At 33.3% G+C, this 23347-nt stretch overlaps 1 protein-coding gene across 1 annotated transcript in view; it reads right to left on the bottom strand.

Moving 5' to 3' along the window:
- The window catches only part of LOC140439667 (uncharacterized), a 226478-nt gene that overhangs the window by 4889 nt on the left and 198242 nt on the right, over positions 1-23347 (bottom strand). The window contains exon 10 of the mRNA XM_072529728.1: positions 7389-7595. Coding sequence (XP_072385829.1) covers positions 7389-7595 — 207 coding nt within the window. The remainder of the gene's footprint in view (positions 1-7388; positions 7596-23347) is intronic.

Genomic DNA, 23347 nt, shown 5'->3' with positions numbered 1-23347 from the left:
AAATAACAATATGTCAGCATAGTTATATGTCAGCAAATAACATTGCTGACATATAACTGTCTAGCAACGCTTCTACTTGAACATGTTGAATCTAGCTCGATTGTTGCATAAATTTGTGTATCCCGGTATTCTCTTTCCTCAACTTTTTCTGCTGACACTTCTTGAACGTGACATTTTCTGCAATTTTTGAGGCGATAACAACTCTTAAAATTTTTAACAATATTATGAACTGACCGTCCGCAAGGAATTGGTCTCTCCTCAAAAAACACAGAAAATAAATCTACACACTGTTGTTCAGAAATACCACCATAAAACATTTTATTATTTAAACCTTTTCTACGGGCGTATAAACAGACATGTTGTTTACAAAAATAAATTAAAAATCTACGCTCTTATTGCTTTAAACAACCACTGTATAATGACAAATTATTGGCGACGGGGCAACGGAGGTTCGTGGAAAGTCGACAGCGCGCAGTGTTGCCATTTATAGTGTGTATATGTAATTTAAAACTTAACGTACTGCATGTAAGTAGACCTATTAATAGTCTAAACTTCTTTTTTCTAACAAGTAGGAAAAATACTAAATACGTATATAAGAAATAAATACTTATCAAGTACATGTAGCACGTCACGAAAAACAATTAAGTGTCATCATGAACAAGTGTGAGTTAACAAAAAACGAAATATCAAAAGCCCTCACCTTATACTGATGGGTCAAAAACATAAGAGAGAGTAGAACTAAGGTCATAACACAAGACTCAGTAGCCCTCGGAAATATTCCCTACAATATTTAAGGAGATACAAGAGAACATAGGTCTTGTATTTTCAAAAAATTGATTTGATTTTTTTTTAATCCATATGAAAGTATAGTACCAGTACCTACTTCAAGAGTATTACACCAAATTTAAAGTAAATTCGAGCAACATTACTAGAGAGATTTTAATACCGCGCGGTCGGTAAGTGCGCTCTCAATTTAAAAACTTTAAACGCGTTTTTCTCGAAACTTTGTTTTTCCGAGCGGTTTTGCTGAAACTTTGCACAGTTTATCTTTACAGTATTGTTTCCTGATTGAACAAAGGGATTTTCATTTGGTCGACTTGTTCTTGTTTTATACAAAAAAAATGTTTTAAAAAACGATGAGAATCGGAAAAATCCTAAACAATATGAGACGAAAATTTATTCAAAGTTATCTAAAAACTTTGAACTTCATTTGGTTTTCAATCCCTTCATTCAATTACGAAACAATACTGTAAAGATGAACTGTTCAAAGTTTGAGGTAAAAAAATTGGAGAAAAGAAGTTTAATGTATGCTGTGCGCTGAAAACATAAACCAGGCCGAAAAGTAAAAGTCGTTTACCAATTTCCATATATACGCAAATCTACTAGCGGATTATAAACAAAAATACTCTAGATTGAACCTAGAGTTGTTTTCACTGGGTACTGCTCATTAGATATCTCTGAAAAATGGGCAAAGTGGACAGACAAACATGCAGAGGAAATCGTCGAACATATTCTTAACTACAATCAATTGTTCGTCTACGCAATAAATATCTGAAATGGGTCTTGTTAGGATCTATGAAACAAATGCCTTTTCGAAACGGATAAGAGACATTTTTAGAATCATAGATCTGTTGCACTAAACATAGATGTATACACAAATGATCTTTCAAGTAGTAGCGTGGAGAGGTCTTCGAGATCAAAGGATCCCTTTGAAATATACAACTTGTGCAATTTGTTTGGAATGAAATCAACCTAACTATTTCGCGCTGCAACGAAAAAGTGTGTATTGCATAAAGAAGTCTTAGATCTATAAGCGCATTGTCATTCGAAAATGCGGCAAAACTGTTGTATCGTTTATTTTTGGAATGTCATTTACAGTATAATTATAAAGAATACTAGATGAACCCTAGGATATGCTCTGGATAGGTAATAGTGCGTGTATTACATAAGAATTCATTTAAACCCTATAAAATACAGTTGTTGCAAGAATTAAATGAAGACGATTACCACAGTAGATTACAGTTTAGTAAGGCAATGATGAATAAAATTGTAACTGACGAGAACTTCGTTAAAAAGATATGTTTTTCCTGCAAAACAATATTTACCCTGTGTGGGAATATAAAACGCCAAAATTTAAGGTATTGAAGTGAGGTTAATCCACATTTAATACGCGAAAACCATACTCAAAGATCACAAAAACTAAATGTATGATCAGGTATAGTGGGTGCTAAGTTAATTGGGCCGTTTTTTACAGAGGGAAATTTAACAAGCGATAATGATGAAATGCTATTTAGAAATGAAATTGTAGAATGCCATGAAAACGTTTTGAGTAAATTTTCTTGAAATATGGTTTCAGCAAGACGAAGCTCCAGCTTTTTATTGGGGATACTTGAAAACTAGAATTTATAAAACTAAACCAGCAAGTGTTGCAGAATTGTGGTGCTATCGACGGATCCTAAAAATATCATGGGTTTCACACAGTTTCAATGAAGATGTTCTTAAAATGATGAATTCAGAACGTCTGATCTACTGTGTTTATTAATCCGTCCCACTTTGAAAGCACTCATGTTAATTTCTCTTGCAATATGCAAGATTATAAACATCTCTGCCTGAAATACAGAGGTATATTCTACTATTGGATTAGAAATGTTTAAATTTCCACCACTATAAGTACAACCCTCTGGCCCGTGTCAAGTGTTTTCTCTGCCCCATCCCTCTCGTGGAAAAATGTCCACTTGGCAAGGTACTTCTGGTCTATATCTGGGTACCATATGGTCAGAAATCATCATTCATTCGGTATCCCTAATTAAATTCCTGATGTTACTATGTCCTGATCTAACCAATACGTTACTCAGGTACTCTTAAAGGAGAGCGATCAAGTAGGACCTCTATAGCTGCCGTTGGTGTGCCTCTCATAGCCCCTGTGATTCCGAGAAAAGCAAGTTTTTGCACCTTGCTTAGTTTGAGGATGGAACTTTTTTGCTGCACCTTTGGTCACCATATCACTGTATGTAAATGTTGGTTTGCCACCACGTTATAAATCCAATATAGTGTCTAGTTTTTAACCCCACATTTTCCATGATTTCGTCTCATCATCATCATCAACTAGCCTCTAACGTCCACTGCTGAACATAGGCCTCTCGCATGCTTCTCTACTTAGTCCGATTTCGCGCCATCTGAATCCAATTTGTAGTCACTCTTTTTATGTCATCTGTCTATCTCGTTGGGGACTGGGGTTTGATTTCGTCTGGCTACCATTAATGTGGTTATTCGTTATAAGTGCTGATTTTAATTAAGTCTCGAGCCTAATATTACCTCAAGATACATTACTTTACTCACCAGATTTAGACTTAAGGACCCAATTCCTCTAAATTCCTTCTAGTAAATTTCACCTTTAACATACATTAAACTTATGTTAAGCCCTACATTTGAAGTACATTCTGTAACTACAGTTATAGACTGTTGCATTCTATTTCTGTGTCATTGTATTTGCCGTGGGCTAAGATAGCCGGGTCATGAGCATAGCCCAGGACATGACGTTTGCCTAGCTATCAGCCCACCCATGACCAGATTCCAAAAGAGAGAAGATAACTTCTCCCTGCGGACAGCCTCCAGCAACTTGTGCTGAAACTGTATCCCCCAAAAACTTTGCGTATTTCACATCAGCATGCAGTCTATCCATCTTCAACTTGTTTCGCCTCTTCCTTTTAGACAATTTACCATTGAGATTGCTAGTAGGAGGTGTTGTCGAATGCTCCCTCTATATCGAGAAATGTACCCAACGTCACCTCTTGGTTTTCCATCAAGTACTCCACCCTTACATATTGATAAGAATCAGATGGAAGACATGTTTTACAAACGTAAAAACTAGACCAAGAGCTGAATGTGGATACGTATATTGTTTTGTAACATAAATTGTTATGGGCTTGCTTCAAAATTAAACTAAAAAGAACAATGCCCCACCAAAATCAAAACTTTTTCGGAGATTTCAAATCCGAAAACATTTAGAGATGCATTAAAGGAAACTAGTATGTTGAACACACAAGACAACCCAGAAGAAATATGGAAAGGTTTCAGAAATGCCATAGAAACCTTTGTAGAAAGAACCAGAACCGAAAAAAAGATCATCAAGAGAAAACACTGGATGACAGACAGAACGCTGCAACTTCTCGAAGGGCGAAGGAGAATTAAATATTTCATATATAAATTAAAAAATCATGTAGAGATGATAAAAATAAACATATAAATGAATGTGAAGAACTAGAGAGACATGCAAACCGGTATGAATCATATGAGCTATACAACAAAGTCCGATATCTATCCAGGGAATTCAAACCAATCACACAAACAATAATGGATCAAAACCAACATATTATAAATGACGAGAAAGAGATTGCGGAGGTATGGAGAAATATTGTCAAACTCTATATGCAGATGATCCCCATAATGCAAATCACGACGAGTTCACTGCAGAGAGAGAACCAAACATTCTAAAGTCAGAGATAGAGATAGAAAAAGCAATCAAAAAGTTAAAAAATAGAAAATCTCCTGGCGCAGACCAGATCACCGCAGAAGTTTTAAAAGAGACTGGATATATTGGAGTAAATGTTATGCATATGATCTGCAAAAAGATTTGGGAAACCGGAGAGTGGCCCAACGACTAGAGAACATCCGTTTTCATCCCTGTATTCAAAAAAGGAACTCCGCTAGATTGCAGCAACTACAGAACGGTAACCCTAATACCCCCTGCAAGCAAGGTTTTACTTCATGTAATACATGAAAGACTAAAAGCTTTTCTATTGCCTCAGATATCAGAAGAACAAGCGGGATTTGTCCCAGGAAAAGGCACAAGAGAACACATCATTAATGTCAGACAGCTAATCGAAAAAACTCGTGAATTCAATACTCCTATGCTTATGTGCTTTGTGGATTACACAAAGGCCTTCGATAAAGTCAAATGGCAGCAGCTATGGTTTATACTAGCGGAAATGGGAACATCCGACCACTTAATTAAAGTAATTAGAAGTCTATATGAAAATAATAAGTGCACAGTAAAAATAAACAACACGCATTCCTATCATTTCAGAACAGAGGCAGGTGTCAGGCAGGGATGCATAATCTCGCCAACTCTGTTTAATATCTACAGCGAATACAATATGCGAAAGGTACTAGACGGATGGAAGGGTGGAATATCAGTAGGAGGTAAAATATCAGTAACTTGAGATATGCCGATGACACTTTAATAATCGCGGCAAATCAAGAAGAAATGGAAAACATAATGAGATGTCTGGAGGAGAAAAGCAAAACATATGGACTAAAGCTAAATAGGAGTAAGACAAAGATCATGATAGTAGACAGAGTTCGGAATAATCTTCAACACATTAAAGAAATTGGGGGTTTTGAAGTAGTAAATAGTTTCATATACCTGGGGTCCCTAATAACAAATGCCGAAGGGTGTGACAGAGAGATACGTAGAAGGTTGACTATTACTAGAACAGCTATGATGAAACTGGTAACAATTTGGAAAAATTCTAGCATAACAATACACACAAAACTAAGGCTGGTAAGGGCACTCATTTTTCCCATAGCCTTAGCGTGGACCTTAAAGAAAGCGGATAAAAATAAACTAGACGCTTTTGAAATGTGGGTATACCGCCGCATGTTAAGAATATCCTGGATTGATCATCGCACTAACGTATCGATATTAGAACAACTTAAAGTAAAGGATAGATTGCTTAAACAAATATAACAGAGATATTTGCAGTATTTTGGACACATTGCTAGAAGAACAGGTACGATGAAAAAACTGATAGTCGAGGATACAGTTGAAGGAAAGAGACCGAAAGATCTCCAAGACGTTGGGCAAATCAAACAAAAATATTGATTAACCAAGGGTTACATGAAGCCGAACAACTAGCCCAGGACAGGGAAGGATGGAAGGAAATCGTGAAAAAACTGTATAGGCCTGATGGTGTCACCACATCCCAAAAGGGATTAGGACTGAGGAGGAGGACTCCACCCTCTAAACGAGATAATGCAGTGCTGTTTCTGTAGAGACTCCTTCTCGATAAGCATACTATCCCTGATGTATCAGACTTTCAACCGTACACCATACCTATTATGTCTATCGATCAGATTTTCTACATAAAGTCTTCATTATGAATGCCATCAGACTTATTTGCTTTAGGGACTTTTCCTGTCCAATTTTGCAAGGTTATGCTTTTATTAAAAATAATCTTAAAGTTAGGGAATACTTAGACAAGCGGATAATATTTAAAAAACTCAGACAGAATTTAAGTAGAGATTGAATTTAAATTATACCTAATTTTGCGCTGGACAGGAATATTATAATTTACCCAATTTTACTGAAGTATTTACAAGACCTAATCATGACTACTCCCAGAAATTAAATCTTTGATGTGTATTTACCGATCCCGTACACTGAGTTAGTAAAGAAATCTATATTATATTCGGCAAAAAAATTATATATCACATGCAGCAACTTAAACTTATTAGTTCGTAAGGTTTTCTTGTGCAATTTGCAATTTATTTAAATTTTACAATGGATTGTTTATTTTATCTTTTATGTTGTAATATTGACGATTTATGTAATTTCAGTAAATTTAAATTGTTATTTTAATCAAATAAAAGGCAGATATCGAGCACAGTTTTATTAATTAAATCTTGCTCAAGTACTTTCGCTCCTAGAGCATCTTCAGGGGCATCTGCAATAAGCCAAGAAACGTTTTTTAAACTGAAGAAAAATTAATTACCTTCGAAAAAGCTTGAAGTTGATGGTTGATAAAAATTTTTTTTGTAATATCACGTTTTAGACTTACTTATGTTATGTTAATGTTATAAACATTAACTGATGCATTTACCCAACATGAGACAAAGGACAAACAGTTTAAAAATTATTATAAATTCGAAGAAGCTACATATTGGGTAACATCATGAGAGAGAATGGCTCCTGGTCTTAACGGAAACGGAAAAAGAAAACTCTTTCTTATTGGAAAATGAAAAATTTTGTATCAACCATCAACTTTGAGTTTTTTCGAAGTTAATTAATTTTTCTTCAGTGGAAAAAACGTTTTTTGGCTTATTTCAGATGCCCCTGAAGATGCTCTAGGAGCGAAAGTACTTGGGCAAGATTTAATAAAAACTGTGCTCGATATCTGCCTTTTATTTGATTAAAATTCATTTATTCCAGCTTTCAACCTTATATTCCTTTAAATTGTTATTGTTATTTTTCTGTCTGGTTGTAAGCTTTGTCCATAAATTGTACAATTTTCAGTGACAATAAAGCATATTTCTATTCTATTCTATTTATGTTCACAATTATGTACATTAATTCATAAATCTGTATACAAAAATTCTGTAGAAAATACCTTTTCATATTTAGCGAAATTGAATTTTTTTGAACTCTTTCTTTATTTTCTTTATCTGAGTCCGACTTATTACCAGAATGAATGGATCCCACTTCAATGATTTTTTCGGTTTGACCATCTTTTAGTTCTTCCTCACTCTCTACAGACCTGTCACTTGTTATTGAAGGTACCTTTGTAATTTTGACGTCATCCGTAGTTAATATCGATCTAAAATAAATAAAGAGATGTTTAATTCTTTTTGCATATTTTTAAGTTGTTTTTTTAGGGGTTTGTTGATATTAACATATAATACAGGGTGTCCAATTAAGTTACAATTGAAATTGTAATTTGCACACAAGCGGCACAAGCAATTGAAAGCTTGACATAAATAATAGTTTACCAATAGCCCTTTTATTGACTCCAACCCAAAAAAACATATTTATATATTTTTTCCAAACGAGTCACAAGTACTTCTTTTATATATATATATATATATATATATATATATATATATATATATATATATATATATATTGTAAAAACTACGACCGTCAATTTATATTTCTAAAGTATTCAACTAGTGAATTCAGAGGTTTAATCGGTCATTCAGGTTGGCAAATAAAGAAAGAAGTCAACTACTTCATAAGTTTATCGAAGACGTTTCGCTCTATATTTCTAAAGCTTCATCAGTTCTCTAAAATATAACAAATGACATAGAGTTTATAAGAAATACAGATGTTTAAAGTTCATAACTTACAACTCAATATGTAGTATATTGTCGATGTTATCATATATCTACTGTACACTTTACTCAATATTTAAAACTAACTTAACCAAAAAAGAAAAAACAAAAAACAAAAAACAACACACAAACTTTGCCGAAAATAATGTTAATATTCGTAGATATGGATATTTAAAAAATTTTAAACGAACATTTGGCTTCATTTAGATGGTTCTCCGCTGACGACCAACAAAGTTCTGATTTATTGCAATCTAGCAAACAACTTGACGCGATACCGAAAATTTTTTTATTTAAGGGCCATGTGTCACCAAATTCCAAGGTTTGAGACAATTATGAACTTCTACAGGGGACATTGCATAATTAGTTGGACGGGTGGAATTTGTATGGCGGAAATATTTTGATATATTATTTTTAATTTATGTTTTAATGAACTTGGAAATAGGGGATGATTTTGTTATTATTTTGAATGGAAAATACGCCAACTTTTAACTGAAGAATAATTGGTATCATTTATTTCGTAAGATGTGAGAGTGGTATTTGAGCCAGGTTTACCACTCTCTCATCTTACGAAATAAATGATACCAATTATTCTTCAGTTAAAAGTTGGCGTATTTTCCATTCAAAATAATAACAAAATCATCCCCTATTTCCAAGTTCATTAAAACATAAATTAAAAATAATATATCAAAATATTTCCGCCATACAAATTCCACCCGTCCAACTAATTATGCAATGTCCCCTGTAGAAGTTCATAATTGTCTCAAACCTTGGAATTTGGTGACACATGGCCCTTAAATAAAAAAATTTTCGGTATCGCGTCAAGTTGTTTGCTAGATTGCAATAAATCAGAACTTTGTTGGTCGTCAGCGGAGAACCATCTAAATGAAGCCAAATGTTCGTTTAAAATTTTTTAAATATCCATATCTACGAATATTAACATTATTTTCGGCAAAGTTTGTGTGTTGTTTTTTGTTTTTTGTTTTTTCTTTTTTGGTTAAGTTAGTTTTAAATATTGAGTAAAGTGTACAGTAGATATATGATAACATCGACAATATACTACATATTGAGTTGTAAGTTATGAACTTTAAACATCTGTATTTCTTATAAACTCTATGTCATTTGTTATATTTTAGAGAACTGATGAAGCTTTAGAAATATAGAGCGAAACGTCTTCGATAAACTTATGAAGTAGTTGACTTCTTTCTTTATTTGCCAACCTGAATGACCGATTAAACCTCTGAATTCACTAGTTGAATACTTTAGAAATATATATATATATATATACATATATAATTATAAAAACTATCCGTTTATTCAGGAAGGCTAAGGAGGTACAAAGTCAATAACAGCCTGAAAAGCGACAATGCGCTTTTTGCGGAGCAGGCGTTTTATCGAAAACTTAATTCCACTGTAAAAAGTGCCGATAAATCATACCAAAGCCAAGGCGAAATTCAGAAGTTTGGGGGAAATCAACTTTTCGCCCCAGCTGCTCTTAACAACAATGCTAGATGGATAGAAGATACAATGCACAACCGTCAATACTACCGTACTACTCTGTATGAACTCTTCACCACAAAATAAGTCTCCAATATCATCAAAGAGCTTCATAACTGGAAATCTTCTGGATCAGACCGAGTTCAAAGGCTTAAGAAGTTCTGGAGTGCTCACGAGTATTTATCTACACTAATTAATCATGCTATTTCTAATCTGCAGGAAATAGCATCATTCCTAACTCAGGAAACAAGTTATTTAATACCGAAGGATCAAAATAATAGCCAAGATCCAGCCAAGTACCGCCCAATTACTTATCTTCAAACTTTGTATAAATTGGTCATATCCTGTGTAGCCAAGCGTATCTACCAACACTGCGCTCTAAACAATATCATAGAACCTGAACAGAAAGGATGCGCTAAGGGTTCCATGGGCTGCAAAGACCAACTTATTGTCGACTCAGTCATTCTAACTAGGCATACATCCAAAAAAGGAATCTCTTCACTGCCTTTATTGACTACAAGAAAGTCTGACTCAAATATATAATGCCAGATTGACCAGAGAGACTAAAATTCACCTCCAAATTCCTGGTGACAACAATATCGTAATGGAAAATATCGCAATTAACCGCGGCCTATTCCAAGAAGACTTGTTGAGTCCATTGTGGTTCAGCGATGAACCCACTATCGCAGCTATTGAACTACACTGACTCAGGTTTTAGCATTAAAAACAACAATACTGTAGTGGCGAAGCTTAATCATCTGTGTATATGGATGATTTGAAACTAATGGCTTTCACTCGAAACCACTTAAATCAGATGCTAAAAGCTGTATAAACATTCTCTAATGATATTAGTATACACTTCGGGCTAGACAAGTGTCGTGTTTTGAATATATTCAGAGGATTTGATATGCAAAATAGCCGAAACATCGAGGTATGGGTGAAAGTAACATGTACAAATATCTAGGAGTAAAACAAGCGCGGAAAATTGACCATAAAAAAATAAAAGGGGTGTGAGCCATATGGCTAAATCTGGATAAATATTCCTCTATCTCTAATTCTGTTTTACTGTCAGAGTCCTTTTTTGTATTAATTACAATGGGTTGTATAAATTTGCATAGACAGATAGGACTGTTAAACTTTTACAATATGTTGCTTTGCATTTTTCCAGCTTTCTACAGACGTACCTATTATTGATAACAGTTTTAATTAATTTAATGACAATGGCAGTCAGAGTAGCAAAACTATTTTCGGCCCTCACCTTTACTTTGCCTTGATACCACATATGCTCAATAGGGTTAAATACAAGATGGACCGGAATAAGACGTAACACTGTATGCCCCATTTGCTTTGGAAAGTTCACACACACACACACACACACATATATATATATATATATATATATATATATATATATATATATTGTTTTTTAATATTAAATGTATTTAACACTTCTATGAGTAGTAGTTTTTCTTTGTAACTAGTTTCAAAATAAATATCATTTTTTAAGAAATACTTTCGAATTTCAATTGTAGTACTTGATCTGTTTGGCGCTTTTTGTAGCCGATGACTGTGGTAGCTTGCATTATCCATGAAGATTACACTATTTTCAGGAATATTTTTCAAAGGAGAATCATGAAATATTTTTAAAAAGTTCTGCACTGGTATCTTCATGATAATCTAAGCTAGAGTCTTTGATATTCTTCGCAGATAACGAGTTTGGAACCCACCCGTCTTTCGAACCAGCGTGAATTATTATGCGTTGTCCATTCAGTGCTTTCGTCTGGCAGTTTTTACTAGAATCGAAACATCCTTTGCATACTGTATTATGAGTATGAAACCATGAATCATTCAGATATAAGATAGATTTGTTTTTTAACCTAAACTTCCTAATTTCAGAGTGATACTCAGTTCACCAAGTGCGCAGTTTGTGTGATTCCATTACTGCTGCTTTTTTGTCTATCTTACAATATAGATTACGCTTAAGCTTTTACTTAAAACCCATTTTAGAAATGACTCTATGGAAGGTGGCACGACTTATATCTATATTTGTTTTTTTTCCTGTTCTTTTTTCTATCTAACCTAGGAAATGTCTGATTTTCATAAAGGGAATATAATGTTCTTATAATATCTTGTTTACTGTTCAAATGATGAGACTGAAAATAACTACGTTTCTTCGTCCTGTCAATGGTTTTTTGCTTACAATATCCTTCATCGACAATATTGACATTTTTGGAAGTAAACATGTTTCTTGTTTGATTAGGCCTTTGATTAGTTGTTCGAACAGTTTGTTGGAATGCCCCAATGGCGACTGGCAATTAATACTTAAAACATGTCATAAATCATCAATTTGCCGGTACGCACTTTTAAGTGCTTTTAAAACAAGTAAATATAATTGTTCTGAAGCTATTTTCTTGTGGCATTTTAAATTAATTACTATTTAAATGGGAATAAGCCACAATTAAAGGTTAAAATACGTTTATTGACGTTTCAATTTCCACTTCAGAAATCGTTCTCAAAATACAAACATTAGTAAATTTAATTTAATGTTTGTATTTTGAGAACGATTTCCGAAGTGGAAATTGAAACGTCAATAAACGTATTTTACCCTTTAATTGTGGCTTATTCCCATTTAAATAGTAATTAAATATAATTGTGTTTATAATAATTATGTGATATTTTTACCTATCAATGTTTTGTATTTTAAACTACACTGGTTTTTCACCTTAAAGTTAAAATAGACATCTGCTTTGTGTTGTCGATATTTTTACTTGTGTAAATTTGCAAATAATTGTCAGACGGCCGTTTTTCCAAGTTTCATTTACCAACTAAGGCTAATTTTATAATTCAAATATACTTGTCAAATCTGATGTCTTATGTATTAAGTGATTACATACTTAGTATACTACCATAAGACGTGAATTTTTAATGGCTGACCAATTATTTGTAACACTGGTAGCTGCAATTACCATCGATATTGTATCACTGCTCATGTAAGTAATATTTTAGTTATTATTCTCCTTTCTATCAACGTAAGAGTTCATTTATTGGCCTCCTCTTTTAATGTAAAGAGTTTCACTAATCCTTCTAAAAGAGTATTACTCTTTTAGATTTAGACTGATGCTGTTTTGTAATTACAAAACGAAACGTTTCTGATAATATATGGAATAGTAATATCTAGCTTTCTTTCTTTTCTCCTTTTATCTGACTGAGATCTTCAAGAGTTACAGTGTGAAAGGTTTCCAACCCTTTCCTTTTCTTTATCACTGCTTATTGAGTTTGACAGTTCTTTCTCCTTATATATATATATATATATATATATATATATATATATATATATATATATATATATATATATATATATATATATATATATATAGCGGAGCTTTGAGGTTTATTGGGATTTGCAGCGGTGAAATAAGTGTACTCTTTTAACTAAGTTTCAAGCTTTCGAAAATGTTTATTTTCATCATCAGGAAAAACTGAAATAAAGTAATAATGTTAGTAAAGCATCCTCGAAACCTATTAAGAGTGTAAAGGTTATAAAAACTTACGTTATTGAGATTTGTCTTTCGTGTATGTTCTACTCACATGTGACAATATCACGCACCACTCATTGATTGAGTCAATAATTAAATAATCTATACATTGCATGGTGTAAAAGACCAAACTTGACAATTATTATTACTTTTAACACATAAGAAAAAGACAATTACAACGATTTAAAACGGCCACGTGTGCCGGTCAACAGTGGAGTTTTAGGTTAAGAGTAGCTGTCATTCCTGGACATGGCAAATGACAGAACTTCTTCTTGTTTTCTTTGTCTTTCACAGAAATCTTGAATGTATTTTATAGTTATGACCCTCTATTACAGTTTACAATCGAACATAAGGATGATCTATGCTCAGTCCCCTTTCTTGATACCCGGTTCATCAGAACCCAGAACAACTCCCTGATTATCGACTGGCATAGAAAACCTCATAGTTCTGGACGCTTCCTTAACTATTGGTCATATCATAGACATTCAATTAAAATCAATTTGCTTAAGCAAATGAAAGCTAGAATCATAGCAATCAGTGATCCTTCTTTCCATCAGAAGAACCTAAAAATCCTTTCTAACCTTTTCATCGACAATTCATACCCAAAACACCTAGTCACCAAGATCTTATTTAGTTTGACCCCGAACATAGCACGCCAAAATGATGAGGTGCAAATTATTGTCACAAGTGGAGAACAAAATGCCAATTGCTCATATACTTCATTAAAATACATAAAAGGCATAACACCCAGACTGACAAGACTTTTTAAATATTTCACTAATTTAAAAATAGTCTTTAAAACTTCATTAACTGCAAGATCAATATATTCCAAAGTCAAAGATAAAAGTGACATCAAAGATTGTTCCAACGTAGTGTACCAGATTCCTTGCAACAATTGTAATTTGGTATATATGGGACAAACCACTCGTAGCCTAGGTAGTCGCTTAATCAGTCATCGAAGCGACAGCAGACTATATCCGGAAAGATCTGCCCTTGCAGAACATGTAAATAAAGAACATCACATAATGAATTATGAATCAGTCAAAGTTTTAGCTACTGAATCCAATTACAAAAAAAGAATCTTCTTAGAAATGGCATTCATTGCTCAAAATTCAAACGCAATGAACAAAAGGAGTGACATTAATCAGTTAAGCTCCATTTACTCCTACCTATTATATTTGGATACACATTCACATTTCAATGATGTTTCAACATCTGAGTCATTGTAAAGTTTCCAGGTTTCTTCATTTAGTATATTCTCATCTTAAAAATTGTTCTTTCAACCTAAATCAATCCTTGTTAAATTTTGATGTGTAATATTAGTAGTACTACATAAGACAAAGAAAACAAGAAGAAGTTCTGTCATTTGCCATGTCCAGGAATGACAGCTACTCTTAACCTAACACTCCACTGTTGGCCGGCACACGTGGCCATTTGTCTTTTTCTTATGTGTTAAAAGTAATAATAATTGTCAAGTTTGGTCTTTTACACCATGCAATTTATAGATTATTTAATTATTGACTCAATCAATGAGTGGTGCGTGATATTGTCACATGTGAGTAGAACATCCACGAAAGACAAATCTCAATAACGTAAGTTTTTATAACCTTTTACACTCTTAATAAGTTTCGAGGATGCTTTACTAACATTAGCACTTTATTTCAGTTTTTCCTGATGATGAAAATAAACATTTTCGAAAGCTTGAAACTTAGTTAAAAGAGTACACTTATTTCACCGCTGCAAATCCCAATAAACCTCAAAGCTCCGTTTTCTAACGTTGGCAGCAAAGACTTCTTTTCCTTATATATATATATATATATATATATATATATATATATATATATATATATATATATATATATATATATATATATATATGGGTCGAGATTATTATCATCATCAAATAGGAGGTTTCAAGTATACAGTCGCTGTTGCAGTTCCTGCTTGAAATTTGTTATTCACAGTCTCCTGTCGTTTTTTTACTTAGTTGGAAATAGTTATCCAGAAAATTTTCTAATACAGTCGAGTTTGTCTACTCGTTGAGAAAACTTTTTAATTTATGTTATAGTAAATAAAAAATGTATATCACTTTATTTTGTATTATTAAAAGTGAAATTCGTTATTTTCAATTCATTCAGTGATTCAGGGAAGTCTTCGAGATTTAATCCATGTAAACGTGCGACTAAATATTCATTTTGTGTAAAAATAATTGTACGTAATGACCGGAAGTTGGAAAGTCTATGTGACGGAAATGTTGAAAACATAAAGCAATCAAAACCATCCTCAAGAAGGCTTGAGAAACCTATGAATGAACACGAAAATTATATCAATAGAAGAAAAGTACATTACTTCTGTTTTAATAACTAAATTCCAACTTTAGATACAATTTTGGATAAGGGAAAAACTGAAATAAAAAGATATATACTTTGGAAGATTGCACCGGAATTAAATGGTAGTTGGGAAAAAATAACCAAAAATCTCAATTATATTACAATAATTATGTATTAGAGGCGAAAATTTTTACGAAAAATATGAGATTTCTGCAATCAAAATAAAACATGGTACTACTTGGATGAAACGTAGAAAACGACCATAACATATACAATTAGGAAGATATGACAGAATCTCTTCTCGCCAAACGTTTTTAGATAGACTATCTACAGGAATAAAAGAAGCACTCAGCACAGATGGCTTTTTGAATGGTGGTTTGCTAACATTTCGGTCAGTTCGCACAGGTGATTACTACAAAGATTTGAATACTGATATTGTGGAGAATTACTTTGAGCGAATAATTAAGCTTATTTTATCACATTAACAGATTCCGTAAGAAACCTGAAAAATCGACTACAATTGCTTGAAAACAAAAATGCACAAATAATTGAGTGGCATTCTGAGAAAGAATATTCAGTATAGTGAAAAAAGCAATCGGCAATTATAAATATTCACAAACTTGCAAAGTTATCAGCCCATAGATTAAGAACAACACAGAGGGTCATCGAACGAGCTACTTTAGGAATTTCTCTGAGAGAACATATAACAAATGAGGGCGTGTGAAGCAGGACGATGGTGGAACATGTAATTGGAAGAATTGCTCAAATGATACGTGATATGACAAAATAACGAAAGATGGACGAGAAATATTATACATTGGAGACCACGCGAGCACCCTCGTAGTAGAGGAAGATCACAAAAACGGTGCCTACACGACATCAAAGAGAAATTGGGAAGAAACTGGCACGGACAGAACAGGAATACGTACAAATAATAGATATTTATACGCAAAAAATGAATGGTTAAGTTATAAAAAGTGCAAAAAGTCAATTATAATTATATACTTCATAATTATTATAATTGATCTTACGCTTACTGATAAACAGATCGAACGACAATATTAGACAAAATACAATATCGTTATTTAATTTAAATTGAACCTGTTTAAAAACGGCAGAACATGACGGATACTGAGGATGTGAATTAAGTAAAGACTTCCGTATTGAATATTTTCTATTTACCGGCGAAACTAAATACAGTTGCCTAGGTGTTGAATTAAAAATATAAGTCCGCTTTTAAAATTCTAACTAGCCTTTATCTGACAGAGTATGTGCGTCGAGTATGATTTAAAGAATATAATACTAAACATAATCCATTTAAAGTGCAAAGTATTAATTGGCATTGTTGATTAACAAGGTTTTTATTGATCTTAGAAATAATGATATTGGACTTTACCAAGAGCGTACCTACTAGTGGTCCAGAAATTATACAGGCAGAGGTAGAATATGCCATAAAATATTAAAAACCAAAAAAGTTTTTAACCTAGATAAAACACTGACCAAGTTGTTATAATTGATAGTACTAAAGGTGTCTCAAGTGCGATTATTTATAACACCTTATTATCGTGTAAAAGGACTCTTAATTTACTTGACTTTATCGTGTCCGGACATGTCATTCATAAAATTTCGGTCCAGTATATATACGTTGGTTCCATCTTTGTTGCCGATCCACAAATCTTCGAGGGTACATCGATGAGGACAGTTTCTGCATGTAAGAAGATGTGTCATATTCTGTTTTTCTCCAGAGTCACAGTTAACATCATCTTGGACTATTTTCCCCATTTTGTCATCTTTGATTTTACTGGAGCGACCCCCATTCTTATCATATTTATAGTTTTCCACGTTTTAAAGTCTGGGGAAGAGGAAAATACTTAGGTAGTTCATACTGCACTGTGCCAAGGAAGCTTTTCCTGGATTTTAGTCACTTTCGTGGTTTTAGAGCTTTGTATAGGGCATGCCGCCCTTCCGCGATTTGTTTAATTTTCTCTATGTGCCTCCAAACGCCTCTGCATGTTGAGGGTTCTGCAAAACCTGCTTTATATAAATTTGAGAGTGGCGTTGGTTTCATGTACCCCGTTACTATCCTGCATGTCTCATTTAGCGCAGTATCAACTTGTTTGATGTGGGCAGATCTGCCCCAAACGGGGCACGCATATTCAGCAGTTAAGAAACACAGTGCCTGTGCCGTTGTTCTTAAAACGCCAGGACGTACACCCCATACTTCCCATTAGCTTTCTGAGTACGCTGTTCCTAGTTGTTACTTTCCCTGTCGTTTTTTAGGGACTCTTGAAAATGGGATATTAAATTTTATTGCCAGAAATATAGTAGGAAGAGGTAAAAACGAAAAAGTGATAAAAGATGACGTATTAGGTAAGAAAGACTAAACATCAACTTAATACACGTAATATCAATATGGCTGATAGTAATGTCATTAAACACAAATACAACTATACAGTTGTGTCTCTGTAGTTCTTTACCCGTGTGTCATTAATACCTGGCGAGATAAATCACATACTTGTTATCTAGCATCATTGTCTTTCATACATGAAACTAAAGTCAAACTAGCTACCGCCTGTTATTAAGTAAAGACACATGTAATTTTTATGAACGCTCTAGACTCAGTACATCGAAAAGAGATGGGTACAAAAAAGACGCTTGGGGAAATTTTCAGATTTTAAGTACAATTTGTGACGTTTCTGGTTTGTTTAGTTGCAGCTGTTAGTTTCTTGTATTTTTTGCTTTTCATTTGTTCTGTTTTTGCATTTAGAAACTTTTTATATTACACAAACAGTTGTTTTCACAACTAATTCTATATTGGAGTTTGAAATTTTATGGTAAGTATATTTTATTTTGCCATTAATTTACATACAAAGTTAACCTCATTCACACAGTTAAGGAATGTTTTGGTTTAAGTTTCTGAAAAAGTGAAAGAAATAATAAAAAGAAAATATTTTATTGAATTTTTTTAGATTATGTCTGGAAAAACTCTTACCTCTCAAGCACAAGAACTCGTTTTCAATTTAATCGAGTACTTTGAATTAGAAAGAAAGGAGTGGGGGACCGTTGTCATCTGTTCAAGAGGAAAAAAAGTATAATTTTCAAATGTTCACTATTATAAAGCTTTAATGATGACACACAAATGCATTATTAATAGACTTAGGCAAATATGCAAATTGAAATCGGTCTCAAAAAAATTATTTAAGAATTTTCTTAAAAAGACACAAAGTTGTTGACGTAACCTCGTCTTAACCTCGTTATATAAAAAGTTTGGCGGTTATACACTCTTTTTAAGAAAATATTTAAATTTTTTTGGCATTTGGCATTTTTTCTTTTTCCGAAGTGGAAATCAAAACGTCAAATTTTTTAGTTAAAACTGTAATTATCATTACAATCAATTGTGACTTAATCCCATTTAAAAACAACAGCTTCCTCCGAAGAGGAATTTTAAACTAACTATTTAGATATACAAACAATTTGTAATACTCCCTAAACGTGTGGTTTACTAGGAGGCTTTATCACAGGAAACCGAACACAATCGATTTTGGTTCAGAATCGGTCTGAATAATTATATGGTGGCTGTTTCTTAAGCCACTTAATCTCTTAAGTGACCAGAAGCAAAACTATAAATCGAATAATTGTAGATGGCCAAATAATTCTGCACTGGCGGACATATACCTACGTCGAGAGCACCAACTTCTATGTCAGCGCGTATATATCCGTTACAAACATTGAAAATAGTAAATATATGGGAAATGCGTACATTTTTGTTACAAGCAGTACAAAATTTAAATATATTATTTAAACCTAAACTTAAATTTGTCAAATCAGTTCTTTGTATGGTAAATTCCAAAGCAGAATACAAGACAACGATCAGTATAACACTATTTACACCAGTACCAACTTTTTTTCTTATTTTGTTATCGGAACAGACATTACATCTACAAAGAACAAGTATATTATTATCTTTTGAGTATACTGCGTAAACTTTATACAAGAGTTACCTTTTCTTGGGTTTTGCCTTAGTTGTTGATGGGCTTAATGAAGGAAAATGTCTTTCTATGAATCTTGACGACATCTTAGTCGTCGATCTTCTCTTTTGTTTATTCAGTGGTACACCTATACTTTTTAACAATTGTTCGCCAAGCTCTATCACAAAATTTAATCTTTTTAATTTTCCTCCATTGGTCTGGTAGATTTGGAGCGAGTTTACAAAAGTTACACTTAAAAAATGCCAAAATATCTTCATATAATTTTTTTTTATTGTATTTCTTGCAACTCTATAAAAATGAAAATAGTTGTCTGTTAAATCAACGCCGCCAATTTTTGTTTCTTATTCAAGTAGGCAACAAAGCTTTTCAACTTCTCGTATATATCGAAGATAATCGTCTTGAACATACAAACGCGTTATTTTGCTTGCAGACACATTCGTCATAGCCACGTAAGAGATTAAGATCCGCTGCAGTATGTGATGGAAAATTCCACTTATTTTTGGTTCCGCTGGCTGCATCGTTTTAAATCGAAGATAAATTTCGACGTTAACCAAAATGATATTCAGCGGTAGTAAAAATACCAACAAACAGTGCGTTTGTTTGCTTAAAATTGAAGAAAAATAAGTAAAACATTTTTATATACTGATTAGATTAGATTAGAGTAATGAGAGCAGAACACACGCCCTCATCTGGTCAATACTATCAAAATTAGAAAGACGTCATATCTAGAATACATAATGCGCCATAGAGAATTTGAGCATATTAGAAGGCAAGATTGAAGGTAAAAGGGGCATAGAACGAAAGAAAAAATCTTGGCAAAAAAAACATCAGAGATTGGACCCACACAAGAGAAAATGAATTAATTCATCAAGCCCAGAACAGAGAGAAATTTGCCATATTGATTGCAAACCTCAACAGAGAAGGCACTTAGGAGGAGGATGTACTGATTATGAGTTAGTTAACCTAGTCGAAAAGCGACTTCCACTTTATTGTAAATTATAAGATTATAAAGACATTTTTTTTCCTTCCATGATGCATCAACCACGCAGGGATATTAGCGTGTATTAATTGTGATACAGAGTTAGAACTTAACAATAGAATATTAACCATAGCAATACACAATTAGAAATAAACCTAAATCTATACAAAGTAAAATATTAGATTTTTGATAACAGCTTAGTCTTTGACAAAAGCGAAAATATTTTTAGTATCATTGTCTTTTCCAAGAGCACTTTTTAATGTTGATGGTATGTTATACATTTTGCGTTGCACATAATACTTGGGGCACTGCAATAAACAATGTTTTACCGTTAAGACACTTTTACACATGTTACACACAGGTTTATCAGCACGTTTTAGTAGGTAGTCGTGTGTTAACCGAGTATGACCAATCCGGAGGCGAGTGAAGGCTACTTGTTCTCTTCTATTGTTAAATTTTGGGAATTTTTGATGATTAATATCAACTTCGTACAGCTTCGTTGGGGAGTTCTTCCATGTATCCTGCCATATTGTATTAATCTTTTCTTTAAATAATGCTTTCAGGTCGGTGTGAAGAGATTTCGTATTCTCTTCTGCGTTTGGGTTAGTAGGTGCATTTTTTGCTATTTTGTCTACAACCTCGTTTCCTTCGATTCCAGTATGTGACGGTACCCATATAAAATTTACTTTAATGTTCATATTTTCTGCATGTTTTAGTTCCTTTTTAATGAGAAGGAGTAGTGGATAATTACAGTAGAGTTAGTTTAATGCCATTATTGAGCTGGGGAGAATCTGTAATAATGATATTTCTCTTTTTATTTTTGTTAACTATCAGAACTTGTGCGTTTAGTATTGCATACAGTTCAGCAGAGAACGTTGTTGTTATGAAGGTAATTTGTAAGCTTCTCTATAATCTGATGAGTATATTGCTGCCCCTGTTTCTTCTTCGTTTTTGGAGGCATCTGTGTAAACTTTGAAACAGCTACCATATTTGCTTAATATTTTAAGAAATTCTTGATTAATTTAAATCGCTTGCGTTTCTGATTTGTTTAGGCGCAATAAGCTGGTGTCAGTAGAGGGAAGTCGAATTATCCAAGGAGGAGAGATTTGAATTGAGGAGATATCGCAGGTGTCTGGAAAATGGATACCTATTGTTAACAAGTACGTATGTGGGCGGTAATAGAAAGGGTGATCAGTTCGATTTGAAGTTTGGAAACAACTTTTGAAGCGGTCAGCGAATACGTTGTGTATAACTGGATTATCTTGATAAGACGATACTGCCGCGGCATAAGAAAGACTTAGATATTGTCTTCTAAACGCGAGTGGTATGCCTCCAGTTTCCCAGTGTAAGATTTGTATTGGACTTGTGTGGTGTGCTCCTAAGGAAATTTGAAGACCTGTATTTTGGATAACATCTATTGTTTTTAAGTACGTTTTTTTGGAGAAGTTGTAAACAATTGAGCCGTAGTCCAGTTTGGAACGTACTAGGGCCTTGTAGATATGTAGTAATGTAGAAGAGTCGGCGCCCCATTTTTTGTTTGCTAGTAATCGTAACAAATTTATTCCAGGCTGACATGTTTTTTTTAAATATTCTAAATGTATCTTCCAAGTTAGTTTTTGGTCAAAGATCATACCAAGGAATCTAACTTCGTCTACATATTTAAGCTGTCCTCCATTTAAATATAAGTTCTTCGGTTGTATTTGGTGACTTTTCGTAAAACATACTGCTTTGGTTTGGTATTGAACTGAAGACGACTTGTGAATGACCATTCTTCAATATGATTTATGGCTTTTTGGACATGGTTATGGATGGTTGTTAGGTTCTTTCTTCTACAAAGTATAACTTAATCATCTGCATACAGCCTAGCTTTTACAGGACGTTTAATTTTTGCGGTAATAGAATTCATAGCTACAAGAAACAGAGTAGTGCTATGGTTCGAGCCCTGTGGTATACCATTTTCTTGATTTTTTGTTGAGGAATACACGCCGTCTAATCTGACTTGAAATTGTCTATTTTTTAATAAGTTTAATATGTATTTGAGTATATTACCTCTTATTTTCCATTCGCTGAGCATTTTTAAAATTGAATATTTCCATACTGAATCGTAGGCTTTCCTAATGTCGAAAAATATTCCAATACAGTAGAACGACGCTTTCGGAAGCCACTTTGTTCTGGTTAATTAGGTTCTTTGATTCCAGATACCAAATGAATCTGTTATTTATTTTCTCTAGCATTTTGCCCATACTACAAGTAAGAGATATTGGCCTATATGTTTCGGGATCTGATTTTGATTTACTTTGTTTAGGAATAGGAATATTATTATTGAATTTCTCCAGGATTATGGAAATACATTTTTCGAGAAGATTAGGTTGTACATACTGAGTAAGTATTCTTTAGATGGGTAGGTGAAGGTTTTTAGAAAAATAGTGGGTATATTATCTGCCCAGGGCACGAGTTCGTACAGTTTTTTATTACCGTTTCTAATTTATCCATCGATGTTGGAAAGTTTATTTCGCTGTTATTTTGATCTTCATAGTCTATGGTATATTTTTCTTCATTTCTGTTGTTCTTTAAGAAATTTGGTGAATAGTTTGCATCGTTTGAGTTTTTTTCATAATCTAATACCAGTATATTTGATATTTTCTTTTGAAATTTGTATATTACATTATTTTGCTATAACAGATTTATCGACTTGTGTGATTTTGTACCAGATATTATTTTTACTTTTTTCCATACAGTTGTCATTGGAGTAGAACTGTCAATTGTTGAAACCTATGTTGTCCAAGATTCGCACTTTGTTTTTTTGATAGCAAATCTGACTATAGCTCGTTGTAGTTTGAATTCTAAAGAGTTTTGTTCATTTTTCTTTCGTTTGAATTTATTAAATGCTATTGCTTGTTTGCATTCATG

This window comes from Diabrotica undecimpunctata, chromosome 4 (assembly GCF_040954645.1).
Source record: "Diabrotica undecimpunctata isolate CICGRU chromosome 4, icDiaUnde3, whole genome shotgun sequence".
NCBI lineage: Eukaryota > Metazoa > Arthropoda > Insecta > Coleoptera > Chrysomelidae > Diabrotica > Diabrotica undecimpunctata.
Note: the sequence above shows the minus strand (reverse complement) of the source record. Positions and strands in the feature narration are given on the sequence as shown.